Raw genomic sequence first — 17034 nt, 5'->3', positions numbered from 1 at the left:
TTTAAAACCCATCCACGAGGTAAGTTCCTGGAGACGCTGCAGCGCGTACCCCTCAGCTCCAGGGTCGGGGCCAAGCCTGCCGCACCAAAGTAGCGCGGGAGCGCTCGCCATCCCGGTGCCCAGCGCACCCTCCGCCCGCGTGGGGAGGTTGGATCCGGGTTATGCCCTCAGTGGCGCGCCTCTCCTTGTCTCTAGTTTGGGTGGCTGGGCTGAACTTGAGAGGAGGCGCCCAAGGTTCCGAGGCAGCCCTGACCGCCCTATTCCCCCCCCCACCGCGCCCCGCTCCCCGCCCCAACCCAGAGCGCGCAGGCGCAACTGGCCAGGAGTCCGGCCAGCGGTCCCCGAGCCTGCGGTCGCACCGGAGCCGCTGCCGCCACTGCCACCGTTCACCATGGGCCTGGGTCCCCGGCTGCTACCTCTCGTGCTTTGCGTGGGGCTCAGCGCGCTCCTACCTTATGCGGGAGCCTCGGGCGTTCGCAAGCGAGGTCCCTCTGTGACGGCCAAGGTGATCCAACGGCGGGAGGCAACTTACCCTCGTGCCGGCCGGGGTGGGGGGGTGGGGGAGCCTTGGGGACTGGAATCCCGTGGTCAGGAGTAGCGATGAGAGGGCTTCTCGGGCGCCGAGGACAGGAGACGGCCGAGGGGCTAGGGGGAGGGGGCTGCCCGTGCAAAGGGGGCCGCGGTCTGCGGGGAGACTTGGGGGACGAGGGGCGCTGAGCGGAGTCCCAGCCCGCCCCCTCGCCGGCTGTCTGAACTTCGTCTCCCGGGCTGGTGGTCCAATGTGACCAGCCTGGGAACTGGGAGAAGCTTCCGGAACCAGTGGGTCCTTTCTCCAGGAAGGACACAGCTGAGTACTTCCTTCGGCGTGGCGGGGAAGAGAAGCAGGAAGAATGCGGGAGGGACGGGGATGGGCGGAGGAGACACGCTCCGAGCTGGGCCGCCCGCCGCGGATGTCACCCAGACTGGCAGTGCCTAGGTCCAGCCCCGGTCGCGGTGGGGTCGGGGCAGGCGATCCTTGGCCATGCTTAAACAAAGGGCTGTCCTCCTTCTCTAGTTAGGAATCACTGTCCTCTCCCGGGGAGGGAGAAGTGCGCTTTGCAGACTTTGGTGGCTGGTAAGACCTGGGCTTGGGATAGTGCTTGCCGGGCGTCGTCAGCACAGGCCGCCCCTGTGTAAGAGAGGCCAGCCTTTTAATCTCAATTGTGGCCGCCTTGGGAGCGGGGTGGGGAATCTACCGTGGACTGCGTCTTTACAGCTTTAGGTCTTTTTTTCCCCGCATATGTATCCAAGGCTAGAAGATAATGGGAGGGTGCAGGGAGAGACGGAGGAAGGGAATGATTTGGGGCCCTTGATCACCACTTCTAGAAAACCCACCGGCAGTAGTGCCTTGGAATTGGAAGGAGGGGCAGCTGCAAGTGGTCTTAACAGTCAGTTATGTGTCTGCCAGTGGAAATGATACCCTTGAACCTAGTAGCAGGACGGGCAAGTCCTCTGCCACAGACCCCAGCAGAGGTGCGGGGAGGTGGGGGGGGGGGGAGTTCAGCCCAATATCTGATGTAACCAAAAGGCTGCTGTGGTGATAAACTGAGCTGAAGTGTTTTGAGCACTGATTCTCGTCCTAGCCCCTTGATCTTTGGGGTGTATCTAGTTTGGGGAACAGATTTATACAAGGCCAGGGGCTGAAGCTGTAGGGAAGGGGGGAGCTTCTTTCCACCTGCAGATACTATTTGGGTCTCACGGGATTCAGCCATAAACATAAAATTCAAAGAATGATGAAGGAAATAAACCCTAAAATAGACTGGGTGACATTTAAAAATACCCAAAGGATAAGAAAAACCAGTCTGGCCAAGACCTATGTAGCAAAGGGAATGCATAGGCAAAGGCCTCCAGAGAGAAAAGAAGGGACAGTGTAGCTTCAGCCAGGGATTAGAGGGGAGTGAGTTGAGATGAAGTTGGAGGGGTGAGCAGCAGCAAGATCAGGCAGGGCCTTTGAGGCCACAGTTAGGAGCATGGGTTGTGAAGCAGTTATTCTCATAATTTGAGGTCTTATTCTAAGTGCAGTTAGAGGCACTGAAAGGTTTGAAGCATGGAATTGACAGGAACTCATCTATGTTTTTAAACAATTACTGTGGTGGCTCAGTAGAGAGTATACTGGGAGGCCATTCAGGGCTCCAGGTCAGAGTCTGGATGGTGGTGGCTTGGATTTTAAGGAGCTAACTGTGGAGAAGGGGAGCCAGGGAGGAACTAGAAATAGATTTTTGAAGTATAACTAACAGAACTTTCCAATTGTTTAGTGAGGGGTGGGGGAAGGGGGAGGATTGCCAGATGCCCAGTTAGATATAAATTTCAGATAAGCAATGAATAATTTCCTAATGTCAGAACATCACCTATAATATTTGCAAACAAACTTCACCTGGGAGGCTCTTAGACCTGCCAGAGCAGAGACCCACCCCAGAGTAAGTCATTGCTAAATACCATCTCTGGGAGGGTGTGCAGCCCCTGTTGAGAGCCTTTAGAAGAAGTGGGGAAGCTGGGAGTTCCCATTGTGGCGCAGCGGAAATGAATCTGATTAGTATCCATGAGGACCAGGGTTCAATCCCTGGCCTCGCTTAGTGGGTCAGGGATCCAGTGTTGCTGTGAGCTGTGGTGTAGGTCGCAGACACAGCTTGGATCCTGTGTTGCGTGATTTCCGACCATGGAAAAGTAGATCAGTTGGCCATCAATCTAGTGTATTATTTTCCCCAGAAGTCTTTACCTTTTCCTCTGATTTCCTGATTTCAGAAATGGGAAAAAAATGGGCATCTGTAAACATGAGAGGTGTAAAGTGCTGCCTCCACCCAAGGCCCCTTCATGGCACCCACCTTGTCCATGAATCCTGCTGTCAGCTACCATCTCAGCCTCCTGCCCAGCCATGGAGCCTCAGGTCAGGGCTTCAGCTCACTGGTCTCAAAATCCACTCAATTGGTATTGGTGGCATTTTCCAGCAGATGCCGCATGGATTCTGTGCAGGGTCAGGCACTGAGAATGTAGAAAATAATGCTGCCATCATTCCAGCTGCACTCATGTCACAGCTTGCTGGCACTTTCCACAGCTCAGAGTGGCCAAGAGGCTCTGGCTGGGATAACAGCAAGTTCTCTAACATTCGAGGCTCTTCCTCTGTAAGTGAAGATAGAAATAATACATACCCAGAGAGTTTTGCACATCAGATGTGATAAAGCAGGTAAAGTTTTTAGCCCTGACTTAAGAGGTCAGCTGTACTTGTTATTTGTGTTATCTTATTTTTTTTTTTTTTTGTCTTTTGTCTTTTTGTTGTTGTTGTTGTTGTTGCTATTTCTTGGGCCGCTCCTGCGGCATATGGAGGTTCCCAGGCTAGGGGATGAATCGGAGCTGCAGCCGCCAGCCTACGCCAGAGCCACAGCAACGCGGGATCCAAGCCGAGTCTGCAACCTACACCACAGCTCACGGCAACGCCGGATCGTTAACCCACTGAGCAAGGGCAGGGACCGAACCCGCAACCTCATGGTTCCTAGTCGGATTCGTTAACCACTGCGCCACGACGGGAACTCCCCTGTGTTATCTTATTAATCCTCCCATGGCAGTGCAGCCCCGAGGGAAGTCCATCATCTGTGTACAGATGAGGAACAGGAGCTCAGAGCTGCCCAAGGTCCCGGGACCAGCTGGCAGTGAAGCTGGTTTTGAAGACAGTTTCTTTGACCTCACAGCTCACATACTTGCTCTCTTCCCCAGGAACTTTGGAACTGGAAGCAGGATTAACTCTACCAGTGTCTGGGGCAGGCTGTGTGAATGTCTCTTGCCTCTTCCCCTGTCTTCCCCCACATCCAATGCCCCATAATTTTCAAATGACTTTCAAGGGCAGCCTCAAGGGAAAAAAGGAGTGACGGAGGGGCCAGTTCCTGAAGTGCAACATGGACTCCAAGTACCACCTTTTCCAGGAAGCCCACCCTGATTCCCACAGATAATCGCCACCTCTGTCCATGATGTCTTACCTGTACGCGTCACCTGATAAAACCTGACTTCCCATTATAAGAGCTGCCTATAGATGTGCTTTCTCTTCTGTGGGACCATAAGCTCCATAAGGGGAGGGACATTGCAGGCCCCCTCCCTGTCCAGCACAGAGCCTATGCCCAAGGGCACACAGCAGAGTCAGAAACAATCTCGGGGTGAGGAGGTGTGCCTGGCAGCTGCCCTGGGGCCCCATTTACCTCCTGTCGAGGTATGTGTGTGCCCTGCTCTTTCACCTGACACTGAACTAGTATTTTCTGAGTATCTGTTTGAGTGGACACTGTGCTGGGCACTAGGGATCTAAAAACACTCTTTCTACCCCTTAGGGGCTCCCTGCCTAGACAGAGAGTCCTATTAATGATAAATCACAGTCCAGGTGAATGCAGCCGCAAATGGAAGTTTTGGCTTTCACCCTCCTAGTGCTGTCTAACAAAACCTGGGTCTCTTAGCCTGCATCCTTCCTTGGCCTTCTGGAACTGGTGAGGGTCTCCTTTCCCCTCCTGGTGTGGTCAGGAGAGTTGTGTTGCTTCTCTGCACACAGCTCACACTCCCTGCCTTGGCACTTTGGTTCTGGAAGGAACTCTGCCAGGTGGGGCTTGTGCCCTCCCCTGCCCCTGGAAGCTGCTCCCTTCCTCCTGCCTCCCATCACACCTTCGCTAGGAGGCCCTCCCTCAGCCCGAACAATCCTCCGGAACATGGTTTTCAGGGTTTTCAGTGTTTTGGGGGCACCTGTCACAGGCGGCCTTGTCCTGTGGTTACTCGTGCACTTGGCCTGTCTCTTTATATAAGTTCCCTTAGGACAGGGACTCCCTGCTGTAGCTTGGACCTCACAGTGCCTTTTTCAGAGACCTTCGATAAGTACTTGTCGACAATAAGATTTGATTTTATCATTTCCATTAGAGAATGGGCAACTCTGCTGTATTTTCTTGCCATCATTCACGAAGTTGAAGGATGCTGCAGGTTGGGGAAAAAATCATATTAAAATGTGTGCTAGGCCACATGTAAAAAATAAAATTTTGTATTTAATTTAATTTTTTTGCTTTTTAGCCCTGCACCTGTGCCATATGGAAGTTCCCAGGCTAGGGATCGAATTGGCCTACAGTCACAGCCACAGCAAGGCAGGATCTGAGCCACATCTTCAACCTACACCATAGCTCACGGACACCCAGGTCCTTAACCCACTGAGTGGGACCAGGGATCAAAGCCATGTCCTCATGGATACTAGTTAGGTTTGTTACCACTGAGCCACAATGGGAATTCCTGAAAACAAAACATTTATTGAAGAGTTATGCTGGGTGACAGACTCTTTTTTCATCAGTCCCCACCCCCTCCCCCCCTCCCCCGCCGCCCACACACACATTTTTTTTTTTTTTTTTGTCTTTTCTAGGGCCGCTTCTGCGGCATATGGAGGTTCCCAGGCTAGGGGTCTAATCGGAGCTGTAGTCACTGGCCTACGCCAGAGCCACAGCAACGTGGGATCCAAGCCACGTCTGCAACCTACACCACAGCTCACGGCAACGCCGGATCGTTAACCCACTGAGCAAGGGCAGGGATCGAACCCGAAACCTCGTGGTTCCTAGTCGGATTCATTAACCACTACGCCACGATGGGAACTCCCTACACACATTTTATTATCTTTGCTGTCACGACATTCCCAGGCTTTATATTCTCTTCTTCATTTTAAAAGTCTGGCAGGCTTTTCTAGTGTCTTATATGGTACTTCTCTATAATGAGGTCCCTGATTCTTTTCCCGGTGCTGCTCCATTATTACCTGTTACTGAATTTACTCCTTGGCTCAGAAATCCCTTTGAAGAAACTGCTTCTCTTTGACCCCAGCTCTGCACACTGGGCTTCTGCTCAAATGAATGCAGCTTCCTGAATTTTTCTCTTCCACTGCACTGCCCCATCTCCAGGGCACGATCCTTTATGCATTCTATAAAATTCTTTCGTATAAATAATAATACCGTTTTTGCTACTTTGGCCATGTAAAATTGCACGATGCCACATGAAACACTAAATATCACATCATCCTGTGACAGATGTACTGATGTATTGGCAGACGCTCTCGTCTTCAGCTAAAGCTTGACAGTCTTTACTTCATGATTTTTCTAAACTGTACGATATCTTTTTTCTTTGACAACCCTTCTTCTATTTTTTTAAAGCCATCTCTTGAATGTCTTTTTTTTACCCATTCAAACAATACACTGGTTCATATAATCTAAGCTCACTAATAGAATGCCCTTCGACTCTGTGGCCTTTTCAAGCGTTCGGACTCAGAATCATCTGAACACAGTGATTTGTGAAGCAAAATGTATTATAGCATTTCATTTTAGGTGAAATGGTTAAAAAAAAAAAATCCAAGAGAACTTTCAAGGTTTATCTGCAAAAAAATGACTCACACTCAGGGGTTCCCATCATGGCTCAGCGGAAACAAATCCGACTATCATCCATGAGAATGAGGGTTCGATCCCTGGCCTCCCTCGGTAGGTTAAAGATCCAGTGTTGCTGTGAGCTGTGATGTAGTTCACAAACATAGCTTGGATTCCGCGTGGCTGTGGCTGTGGCTGTGGCGGCAGCTGCAGCTCTGAATTGACCCCTAGCCCTGGGAAGCTCCATTTGCTGCGGGTGTGGCCCTAAAAAGACAAAAAAAAAAAAAAAAAAGTAACTAACCCTCACTTCTGGATGTGTCCTTGCTTCCTTCCTTGTTCTAAAATGTGGTGACAGAGAAAGGACGCATTCTACTTGTGCAACTTCGGGAACATGGCTACTGAATTTGGTGTCTTAAGTTTACAGGGTAAATGGTTCTGTCAGAACCCGATTATAATGTTTTCTGTACTCGGGCCACGGCTGGAGCCCTGGGGCCTTCGTGCATTTGGCCGTGACTGGCAGGCCTTCTTGGAGCAGTGCTATGTGTTTTGATCATCTCTCACAGTCCCCATGACAGCAGACATCTATTGAGAACTCATTGGGAATTTGGCACCGCTCGAAGTTACAAAAAAAAATGAATCTGGATGGTTAGACTATTTCTCTCCCCACCAGTTCTTTTTCTCCTGCCAAGACTGGAGAGCTTTACCTCTCAGAGCAACAGCCTCCACTATAACTCCATGTCCCCAAAGCTAGGAAACGGGAAACGACAGCAGGGTTGGCCTTGGGTGTGCAGGGGAGGGGAATTATTGAAGATTATGGGCTGACTCGGCCAGTACAGAGTCAGACTTTAAACCCAGTTCCTAGTACAGTGCCTGGCCCGAGCGGGTGCTCTGTAAATGTTCGATGAATGAATATGTGTGGTGAAATGCACCCACAGAATGGTTTCAGAGCTCCTTTAATTTTTTTTTAAAATGATTTTTATTTTTTTCTATCATAGCTAGTTTACAGTGTTCTGTCGATTTTCTACTGTGCAGCAAGGCGACCCAGCCACACATACATACAATTCTATTTTCTCCCATTATCATGCTCCATCGTAAGTGACTAGATATAGTTCCCAGTGCTATACAGCAGGATCTCATTGCTTATCCATTCCAAAGGCAATAGTCTGCATCTATTAACCCCAAACTCCCAGTCCCTCCCACTCCCTCCCAGAGCTCCTTTAATTTATATCATGTTCCTTCACATCTCCTTTATCGAATTCGGGCAGGCAGGGCCCCCACGTGTGGATCGGCTCTCAGACTGTCGTGTTCACTTACCTTGCATCATGGCTCGTCCTCCTTATAACCTTCTGCTTGGCCTTTCATCCACACGCAGGTCTTCTTCGACGTGAGGATTGGAGATAAAGATGTTGGCAGAATTGTGATCGGCCTCTTTGGAAAAGTTGTGCCCAAGACAGTGGAAAATTTTATCGCTCTGGCAACAGGCGAGGTGTGTCTCGGTTTTCTTCTTTCTACCTGTGCACGCAATTGATCTTCCTTCTTTTAAGCCAAGCGTAAAGGTGTCTTCTGGGAAAAGAAGTGTTAAATTAGGTGAGATGAACCCAGACATCTAACAGGATTTTACTTTATTTGCCCATAAAACCTGTGTTCTTGGAGTTCCCTTGTGACACAGCAGGCTAAGAATCTGGCCTCGTCACTGCAGTGGCTCGGGTTGATTCTGTGGCATGGGTTCGATCTCTGACCCAGGGACTTCCACATGCCACAGGTGGGGCCAAAATAAATAAATAAATAAAAGCCGTATTCCTTAGGCTTTCAGTTTCCTGAGGGTTCTAGAAACTGAGGGGAAACAGCCATCAAGTGAAAATGCAGATTGCTCTTTTTTTTACTTATTCACATTAATACTGCCATCGTTTATTTATTTGTTTTTTTGATCAGCTCATTTCCTTCAGTAAATTCTTGCAGGGACCCATCTTGTTCTGTAGATATTTTGTGTCATTTTCTCATTTTGTCATTTCCAGATAAACATGGGGGGGGGTATCTTTCAGTATGGGTTATAGCTACTTGTATATTCAACTGACATAATCTCTTTAGAGAGGATACGGATATAAAGGAAGCAAGTTTCATCGTGTCATTAAAGATTTCATGATTCAAGGAGGAGACTTCACCCATGGAGACGGCACTGGTGGTAATGTTCTTTCAGTTTTCCTTTCCTGCTTATGGGTTGAAACCTAAGATTAAGACGGTATAGGAGTTCCCGTCATGGCACAGTGGTTAACGAATCTGACTAGTATCCATGAGGATGTGGGTTTGATCCCTGGCCTCAGTCAGTGGATTAAGGATCCAGCGTGGCCGTGAGCTGTGGTGTAGGTCACAGACATGGCTCAGATCCTACGTTGCTGTGGCTGTGGTGTAGGCTGGCAGCTGTAGCTCCAATTAGACCCCGAGCCTGGGAACCTCTATATGCTGTGGGTGCGATCCTAAAAATAAAATAAAATAAAATAAAGACAACCAAACTAATTCTTTAATAGGGATAGAGTTTGGGGGGGGCTCCTTTAATAAAATCTTGGTAGGGGCCAATGAGTGAGGCTTCCTACATTTTACAGGTGAATTTATCTTCTTCTTATGAAACACTTTCATTTTATTCTCAGCTTTTTCAATAATTAAAAAATGTAAGTAAATGTAACACAAATTAATTTTTATCAACAAAATTCAAGTTCTGTAAAGTACAAATAATTCAGTTTATAGAGTCTCTAATATCCCTGGGTTTATTGTTTCTTATTGAGGAAACCAGCTACCTAGCTCCCTGGATCATTCTTCCTTAGAAATGAAGTGAGTTCTTTTCCTGAACACATACAATATAGAAAACTACATAGGGAGTTCCCGTCGTGGCGCAGTGGTTAACGAATCCGACTAGGAACCATGAGGTTGCGGGTTCGGTCCCTGCCCTTGCTCAGTGGGTTAACGATCCGGCGTTGCCGTGAGCTGTGGTGTAGGTCGCAGATGCGGCTCGGATCCCACGTTGCTGTGGCTCTGGCGTAGGCCTGTGGCTACAGCTCCGATTCAACCCCTAGCCTGGGAACCTCCATATGCCGCGGGAGTGGCCCAAGAAATAGCAACAACAACAACAAAAAGAAAACTACATAGAATTTAAATTTACTTTAGGCTTAAGGTTTTTAATTCAGCAAATACTGGCTTTGGTGGATATTAAACTGCTAACTTTTTAAGGAAACTTGGGCTATTTTCAAGCACTATTGCTAATTTTAGATTTATGGTAATGGTCAATTCATAACAAAATGACTACAATTAAATGCTTGGATTTGCCAGTCACTTTGGTAGGATTATCCCTGCAGAAATGTTGGAGGTATGGAAATGGGGAATGGAGCAAAGGGACATGTCCAGGCTACTTAGGGTAATGGAGTTGGTGAGGATGCTCAGGGCAGCAACTGTACCTGCTCAGAGCTGGGTCTCACTGGCAAGGCCTGCAGCTCCAATACTGGGCCCCACAGGGCTGGCACTCCATGTCCTGCCCTGGGTGCAGCAGGAATGATGACAGAGCTTTATTGTGTCCTCTTTCCTGTGTCTCTCTCCCCCACTACCCCACCCCGGTTTCCCTGCATGTGCACTCATGTGTACGCAGCATGCACAGAATTAAAATTCTCTGAGTCTGGGAGATAGGATCTCCTTTTGTAGCCAGGCTTTATTTTGAATGCCTTTTTTTTTTTTTTTTTTTTTTTGCTTTTTACAGCCACACCCATGGCACATGGAAGTTCCCAGGCTAGAGGTCGAATTGACAGCTGCCGGCCACAGCTACAGCCACAGCCGCAGCCACAGCCACACCACATCCGAGCTGCATCTGCAACCCACACCACAGCTCTTGGCAACGCCAGATCCTTAACCCACTGAGCGAGGCCAGGGATCAAACCTGCATCCTCATGGATACTAATCGACTTTGTCTCCACTGCGCCATGATGGGAACTCCCCCCACCCCACCCACTCCCAGGGCATGTGGGTCAAGGATCAAACCTGCACTACAGCAGTGACTCAAGCCAATGCAGTGACAGTACCTGCCCCTTAACCTGCTAGGCCATCTGGGAACTCCTTTTGGATCACTTAAAGTTAGCCTAGACCTCTCCATAAGCAGACTTTCCTGCCAGGCCACCTCATGTGTCACTGACCAACCAGCTATTAATTGCTTGGCTTTGGTATCCACTTCTGGTCCTTCTGACTGAGCCAGGACTTCAAGGCTGGCTGCCAATGATTAAGGGGCTCTAAGTAGAGGAGGTGGGTGTGACAGGCACTCAGGGTGTTATAGGATGGAGCAGATACTTCTCATGGTCCGTACTGCTATTTTATAGGAAAAATGTGTTCTTCTCTCCCTGCGCCTGCGCTAGAACTCCAGCCCACCTGCCTGCCTTTGGGTCTTCTTCCCAAGGCCGCCTCCCTGAGTGCTCCCAGCTGCCATCAGCCTCTGGATCCTGATGAGCCCTGGAGTCATCAAGCCCAGTGACTTCCAGGCGATGCTATTTCTCCATGGGTGGAGGCAGGAGAGAGCACTGGAGTTAGAGCTGGAAAGTCAGATGTTCAAGTTCTGCTCTACTGTTTTCAAGTTTGATAATCCCTGCTTCCCATTCAAAATGGGAATGAGAATACCTGTTCTATAAGAGGGAATTAGCTAAGGGCCATTTTAAGTGTGGGCTGCATTCTGGTTGGCTGCTGAGGTAGGAGTGACCCAGGACAAGTGACCTGAACCTCGGGACAGAGATGGAGCCACTAGGATGGCTCATCCCCCTTTCCATCTGACTTCATGGTGTCACCCTGCCCTTCAGTTCCTTCTCATCTCAGAGTAAAATCGCCAACTTTCTTGGTCAAGGTTTGCGTCTCGGTTTGAGGCCAGAGGCTATCCTGTCATCTTGAGTCATACTTAAGGCTTTGGTTTGAGTCCCTAGTACCCTGTTTCCTTAAGGAGTTAATTTGATGTCCTGCTTTCTCTCTCCTTATGTTTGACCATCTTTTCCCCACTCCTACTTCCTAGAGGGTTCTATGAACCCATTCTACTGAAACTTTACATTTCCCTTTAAAGAATTGACTTTCATAGAGTATCTGTGGACTCTCCCCTTTTTGTTTCGTCTCGTCCAGGTATAAGCATTTATGGAGAGACTTTTCCAGATGAGAACTTCAAATTGAAGCATTATGGCATTGGGTGGGTCAGCATGGCCAATGCTGGACCTGACACCAATGGCTCTCAGTTCTTTATCACCTTAACCAAGCCCACCTGGTTGGATGGCAAACATGTAGTATTTGGAAAAGTCATCGATGGAATGGTAACTTGATCTATTATCTTATTCTCGTTCTAAGCTTTATATTTATAATGAGAGTATTTTAGTGATTTAATCTCAAAACGCCCTTGTTAGAGAGCCATAATTATATACTGATTGGCCTCTTCAAAGGTGAATTAATTCTATGTGGTATGGTATTTTAATTGTTAAGAGCACTGGGACAGAAGCTGGGAAGTTAACGTGGAGAAGTTGTGTACGTATCTCACTACTTGATGTAATTGGAAGCTCATTTTAATGTAACCAAAGAAAATCCCATACGTACATGCAATGGAATATTATTCAGCCTTAAAAAGGAAGGAAAGCCTGGAGTTTCCATCATGGCTCAGCAGAAATGAATCTGACTAGCATCCATGGGAACACAGGTTCAATCCCTAGCCTCGCTCAGTAGGTTAAAAGGATCCAGTGTTGCCGTGAGCTGTGGTATAGGTTGCAGATGTGGCTCGCATCTGGCATTGCTGTGCCTGTGGTGTAGGCTGGTGGCAACAGCTCTGATTCGACCCCTAGCCTGGGAATCTCCATACGCTGTGGGTGCGGCCCTAAAAAGACAAAAGAAAAAGAAAAAGAAAGGACAAAAAAAAGGAAGGAAATCCTGTCATATGCTACAACATGGATAAACCTTGAGAATGTTAAGTAAAATAAGCCAGTAACAAAAAGACTGGATGATTCCATTTAAAGAAGGTATCTAAAGCAGGCAAATACATGGAAACATGAAGTGGAATGCTGGTTGCTAGGGGCTGGGGAGAATAAGGAACTGGGGAGCCGATGTTTAATGGCTACCCCTATAAATCTTCAGTTTCACAAGATGAAAAAGTTCTGGATATTAGTTGCACAGCAATGTGAATATGCTTGAACTAAGGAATCGCTGAACTACTTATCCAGAAATCGATAAGATGGTAAATTTCATATCACATGTTTCTTACCATAATTAAAAATAAAACATTTGGGAGTTCCTGTCAGGCTCAGTGGTTAGCGAACCTGACAAGCATCCATGAGGACACAGACTCAATCCTTGGCCTCTGTCAGTGGGTTAAGGATCCGGCGTTGCCCTGAGCTGTAGTGTAGGTCGCAGATGTGGCTCAGATGCCGTGTTGCTGTGGCTATAGTGTAAGCCAACAGCTACAGTTCCAACTGGACCCCTAGCCTGGGAAACTCCATATGCCGTGGGTGCTGCCCTAAATAGACAAAAAGACCAAAAAATAAAAAAAATAAAAAAAATTTTAAACCCTGAGCCCCATGTGGTTCAGTATAGACACAAGTCACCTTTCAAGACACACAGTATAGCAACCAAGATTTCTAAAGAGAGTTCAAGTTTATGCTGCTCCGTCTCAAAGAATATCAAAGAGGCCCAATTCATGATCCAGAAGAAGGCTTCTTGAAATCCTCATGTTCCTCCCAACATCTCGCCTCCTCAGCAGCCGCCCAAAGATGCTCTCCCAGCTCCTCAGCTGGCACCTGTAAGATCTGCCCACCACAACCCTGGACCATCCTGATTCCCTGGCCCTCTTCCCTGTTTCCTTGTTTTGTTTTCATGTGAACTGTTCTGCCTCCTTCATCCACACATAAATAAACCACCCTTCCTTACTGCAGTTCTTCCACTACTTCTACCTGTTTTTTCTGATTCAACCCAACAGCAGGCCAGGAACTGAGTCGGCTGACTCAGAACCTCCTTTACAAGGCAAGGAGGTGTTCAACCTGAGCTGTCAAATAATTGTCATGAGCAAGTGGGATGAGAGGGAAAGAGAGCCAACACCTGTCACTTAATATATATTACTTTAAGTCCCATCACAATGAAGGACATGTCTCTGTTTCCATAAGCCGCAATGTCCTCTAAAGAATCTACTCCTAAATGGTAACAGTTTCTAGCACTCCTCAGGTCTCTTCCTGAACTCTGCTTTTTAATGAGCTCAACACGGACATGCATGGGTTAAACCAGTCTGGGCTTTTGACCACTGGGCCTGACCAGGTTCTAAGATTAAATGTAAACTGATTCAAACATTCATTCAATGAATAATTGGTTTGTTGTTGTTTTGTCTTTTTTTGTCTTCTTTTTTTTTTTTTTTTTTTTTTTTTTAGGGCTGCACCCTCAGTTTATGGAAATTCCCAGGCCAGGGGTTGAATTGGAGCTGTAGCCGCTGGCCTGTACCACAGCCACAGCAACTCGGGATCTGAGCAGCATCTGTGACCTATACCACAGCTCAGGGCAATGCTGGATCCTTAACCCACTCAGTGGGGCCGGGAATCGAACCCCATGGCAGCATTGATACTAGTCAAGTTCATTACTGCTAAGCCACGACGGGAACTCCTCAATGAGTAATTTCAAATACAACATTGTGCCAGGCTCTAAGAAGAAGGAAGAGTACATACGCAGGGCTTTCTTCTCCTGGTCATGGTTTTTCTCCTAGTCTTCTGGATCTTTCGTCCCGGTGTCCTGGTTGACTGTACCAACCTCCGTCTGCCACTGATACATATTCAGGGAGATCCGCTGCCTAGTCCCAGATGAAAGGACCTTAAAAAAATTTTTTTTTAATGTTAAAAAAATAAAATGGGCAAACCCAGAACTAGCTCCACTTCTAAATCTGCTTTCTGGCCCATTTTCTTATGCCTACACCTCATATAGATTGGAGCTGAAATTGACTCAAATTCCATGTTAACTTTTTTTTTTTTTTTGGCTTTTTCAGGGTCGTACCTGAGGCATATGGAAGTTGCCAGGCTAGGGGTCGAATCAGAGCTACAAGTGCTGGCCACAGCCACAGCCACAGCCACAGCCACACAGGATCTGAGCCACGTCTGCGACCTACACCACAGCTCACAGCAATGCCGGATCCTTAACCCACTGAGTAAGGCCGGGGCTTGAACCCACATCCTCAGGGATGCTAGTTGGATTTGTTTCTGCTGCGCCACAATGGGAACTCCTCCATGTTAACTCTTAAATTGGGGTATAACAAGTGAGTAGAAATACTTTTTATTAGAGCTAGATGTTTGCAAAAACATCTCTTTTTTTTAGACTATGGAATGCAAATAAAGACGAGAAGAAATACACACATATGCTCTCTGACTAGCAAGGTACTGGGGTAACTGTTATTTCATTCTATATAAATTTCCTGAGTATTCTAAGTTTTCCATACTTGGCTTGCATGGTTTTTGTGATCATTAAAAAAGCAACCACATGGAGTTCCTGTTGTGCCTCAGCGGAAATGAATCCGATTAGCATCTGTGAGGACACAGGTTCGATTCCTGGCCTCGCTCAGTGTGTTAAGGATCTGGCATTGCCATGAGCTGTGGTGTAGGCCAGCAGCCACAGCTCTGATTCGGATCCCTAGCCTAGGAGCATTCATATACCACAGGTACAGCCCTAAAAAAGACCAAAAAAAAAAAAAAAAAAGCAACCACAATGTATTTCCCACTTGGGCTTTCAGCGGTCACACTGATCTTATGTCTCAATCACCATAGTTGCTGGTCAGAGGTGAACCAAGGGTCTACCTTTCTCTCACCAGACAGTGGTCCACTCCATCGAACTGCAGGCAACTGATGGGCATGACCGTCCACTCACCGACTGCTCCATCATCAACAGCGGCAAGATAGACGTGAAAACGCCCTTCGTGGTAGAGGTTGCTGACTGGTGATCCAGCTGGCAGAAAACAAAGAACAACACATTCTGGTGGGGCGTGTGTGTGTGTGTGTGTGTGTGCACGTGCGCGTGCACATACACCTGTCTTTTGATTCCTCAAAGTTAGTGTTTTCCTTTGTTCTTTAACTTTCTTCTGTTTTCCACCCCAGATCACAGGAGAGGTAGAAAAATCAACCACTGAACATTTAGTTCCCATGACTTTTGGTATATCACTTGTTGAGGAGTTTCCCACTTTAAGATACATATCCTTTTCCTTCAATGGTGCTATTTATAAACTAGCAAACTTTGTACTGGCTATTTTCTTTTGAGAAACACCGTTATTACTCTGCTGAATTTATCGTGATCCCCAAATTGAGTCATGCTAAAGATTATCTGAAGAAGATGGGGACAAGAAGCTTATTGTTTTGTATTCAAACACAAATTCGTTTCCAGAAAAGGGAGATCTGATTAGTATTATCTGATGTATGTCACAGGGACTTTTGCCTGATGAAAGGTGCTTTGGTGTCCTCTATTATTAAATACTTTTTACGTAGAGGAATTATTTTTGCAGGGCTTTTTTTTTTTTTATCCTCATGTTCTTTTAAAAAAAAATAATGTACAGGAGTTCCCATAATGGCTCAGTGGTTAGCGAATCCAACCAGGAACCATGAGGTGGCGGGTTCAATCCCTGGCCTTTCTCAGTGGGTTAAGGATCTGGTGTCGCTGTGAACTGTGGTGTGGGTTGCAGACGCGGCTCAGATCTGGTGTTGCTGTGGCTGTGGTGTAGGCCGGCGGCTACAGCTCCAATTCGACCCCTAGCCTGGAAATCTCTATATGCCATGGGAGCGGCCCAAGATATGGCAAAAAGACTAAATAAATAAATAAATAAATAAAAATAAAAATAAATAAAATTTTAAAAATTAAAAAATAAAAATAAAAAAGTAATGTACAAAAATACATGCACTCTATAATGTTGAAAGTGAACAGATTAGAAAGGGTTCTGTACATCAAAATATGAACACAACTGGATAACTTGGGATGGGGATGCACAAAAGTCATGCCCAAGTGCATCCCAAATATTTAAGCTGATAATTCACTAATTTTTCCTCAGTGTAAGAGGTTTAGAAAGTTCCCTTGAGTCCAGGTGCAACAAAAAGGAATCTTTTCTCACTTGCATAGTGGGGATAACGATTCGGGCTGTACTTACACTAGATGGACAGCAAATCCTATTGGTGGGGACTTGGGCTTACCTGGCTGTAACTGAGTGGGCCTGGTTTCTGAACAGATGGGCACGGGGCTGTTAGACAACAGCCCCGACACTCCTCCTCTAGGTCCAAAAAAATTCCAGCTTTTGAGTTATGTTCTAATAAAGCTGCTTTAATGAGAAATGAGATAAAATGAGCATCCTTATGGCTGATGGCGGTGTTATAACCCTTCTGAAGATTGGTGTGGTTTTTTTTTTTTTTTTTTTTGTCTTTTTATCTTTTTAGGGCTACATCCATGGCATATGGAGGTTCCCAGGCTAGGGGTCCAATCAGAGCTGTAGCCACCAGCCTACACAACAGCCACAGCAACGCCAGATCCTTAACCCACTGAGTGAGGCTGGGGATCGAACCCGCATCCTCGTGGATGCTAGTTGGGTTCGTTAACCACTGAACCATGACGGGAACTCCTTTTTTTTTTTTCCCACAAAAATTTATTA

General features: G+C 47.1%; 1 protein-coding gene and 1 long non-coding RNA gene across 3 annotated transcripts; one reads left to right on the top strand and one right to left on the bottom strand.

The window, feature by feature from the left end:
• On the top strand, nucleotides 304-16723 carry PPIC (peptidylprolyl isomerase C). Its single transcript, XM_003129041.5, has 5 exons — nucleotides 304-505; nucleotides 7765-7878; nucleotides 8481-8574; nucleotides 11526-11710; nucleotides 15220-16723. The coding sequence occupies exons 1-5, from the start codon at nucleotides 392-394 to the stop codon at nucleotides 15346-15348; spliced, it is 636 nt and encodes a 211-aa protein (XP_003129089.2). The 5' UTR covers nucleotides 304-391; the 3' UTR covers nucleotides 15349-16723.
• Nucleotides 529-14471, bottom strand: LOC110259457. 2 transcript variants are annotated; one of them, XR_002341872.1, is made up of 3 exons: nucleotides 7707-8474; nucleotides 2862-3018; nucleotides 529-1168 (listed from the first exon to the last, which is right to left on the bottom strand). It is a non-coding gene; the product is annotated as an uncharacterized LOC110259457 (long non-coding RNA). The 2 variants fall into 2 exon arrangements; XR_002341871.1 differs by lacking the exon at nucleotides 529-1168 and adding an exon at nucleotides 14090-14471 and having other exon boundaries at nucleotides 1567-3018; nucleotides 7707-7955.

The sequence above is a fragment of the Sus scrofa genome, chromosome 2, assembly GCF_000003025.6.
Source record: "Sus scrofa isolate TJ Tabasco breed Duroc chromosome 2, Sscrofa11.1, whole genome shotgun sequence".
NCBI classification, from domain to species: Eukaryota; Metazoa; Chordata; class Mammalia; order Artiodactyla; family Suidae; genus Sus; species Sus scrofa.
This window is presented reverse-complemented; position numbering and strand designations above follow the sequence as displayed.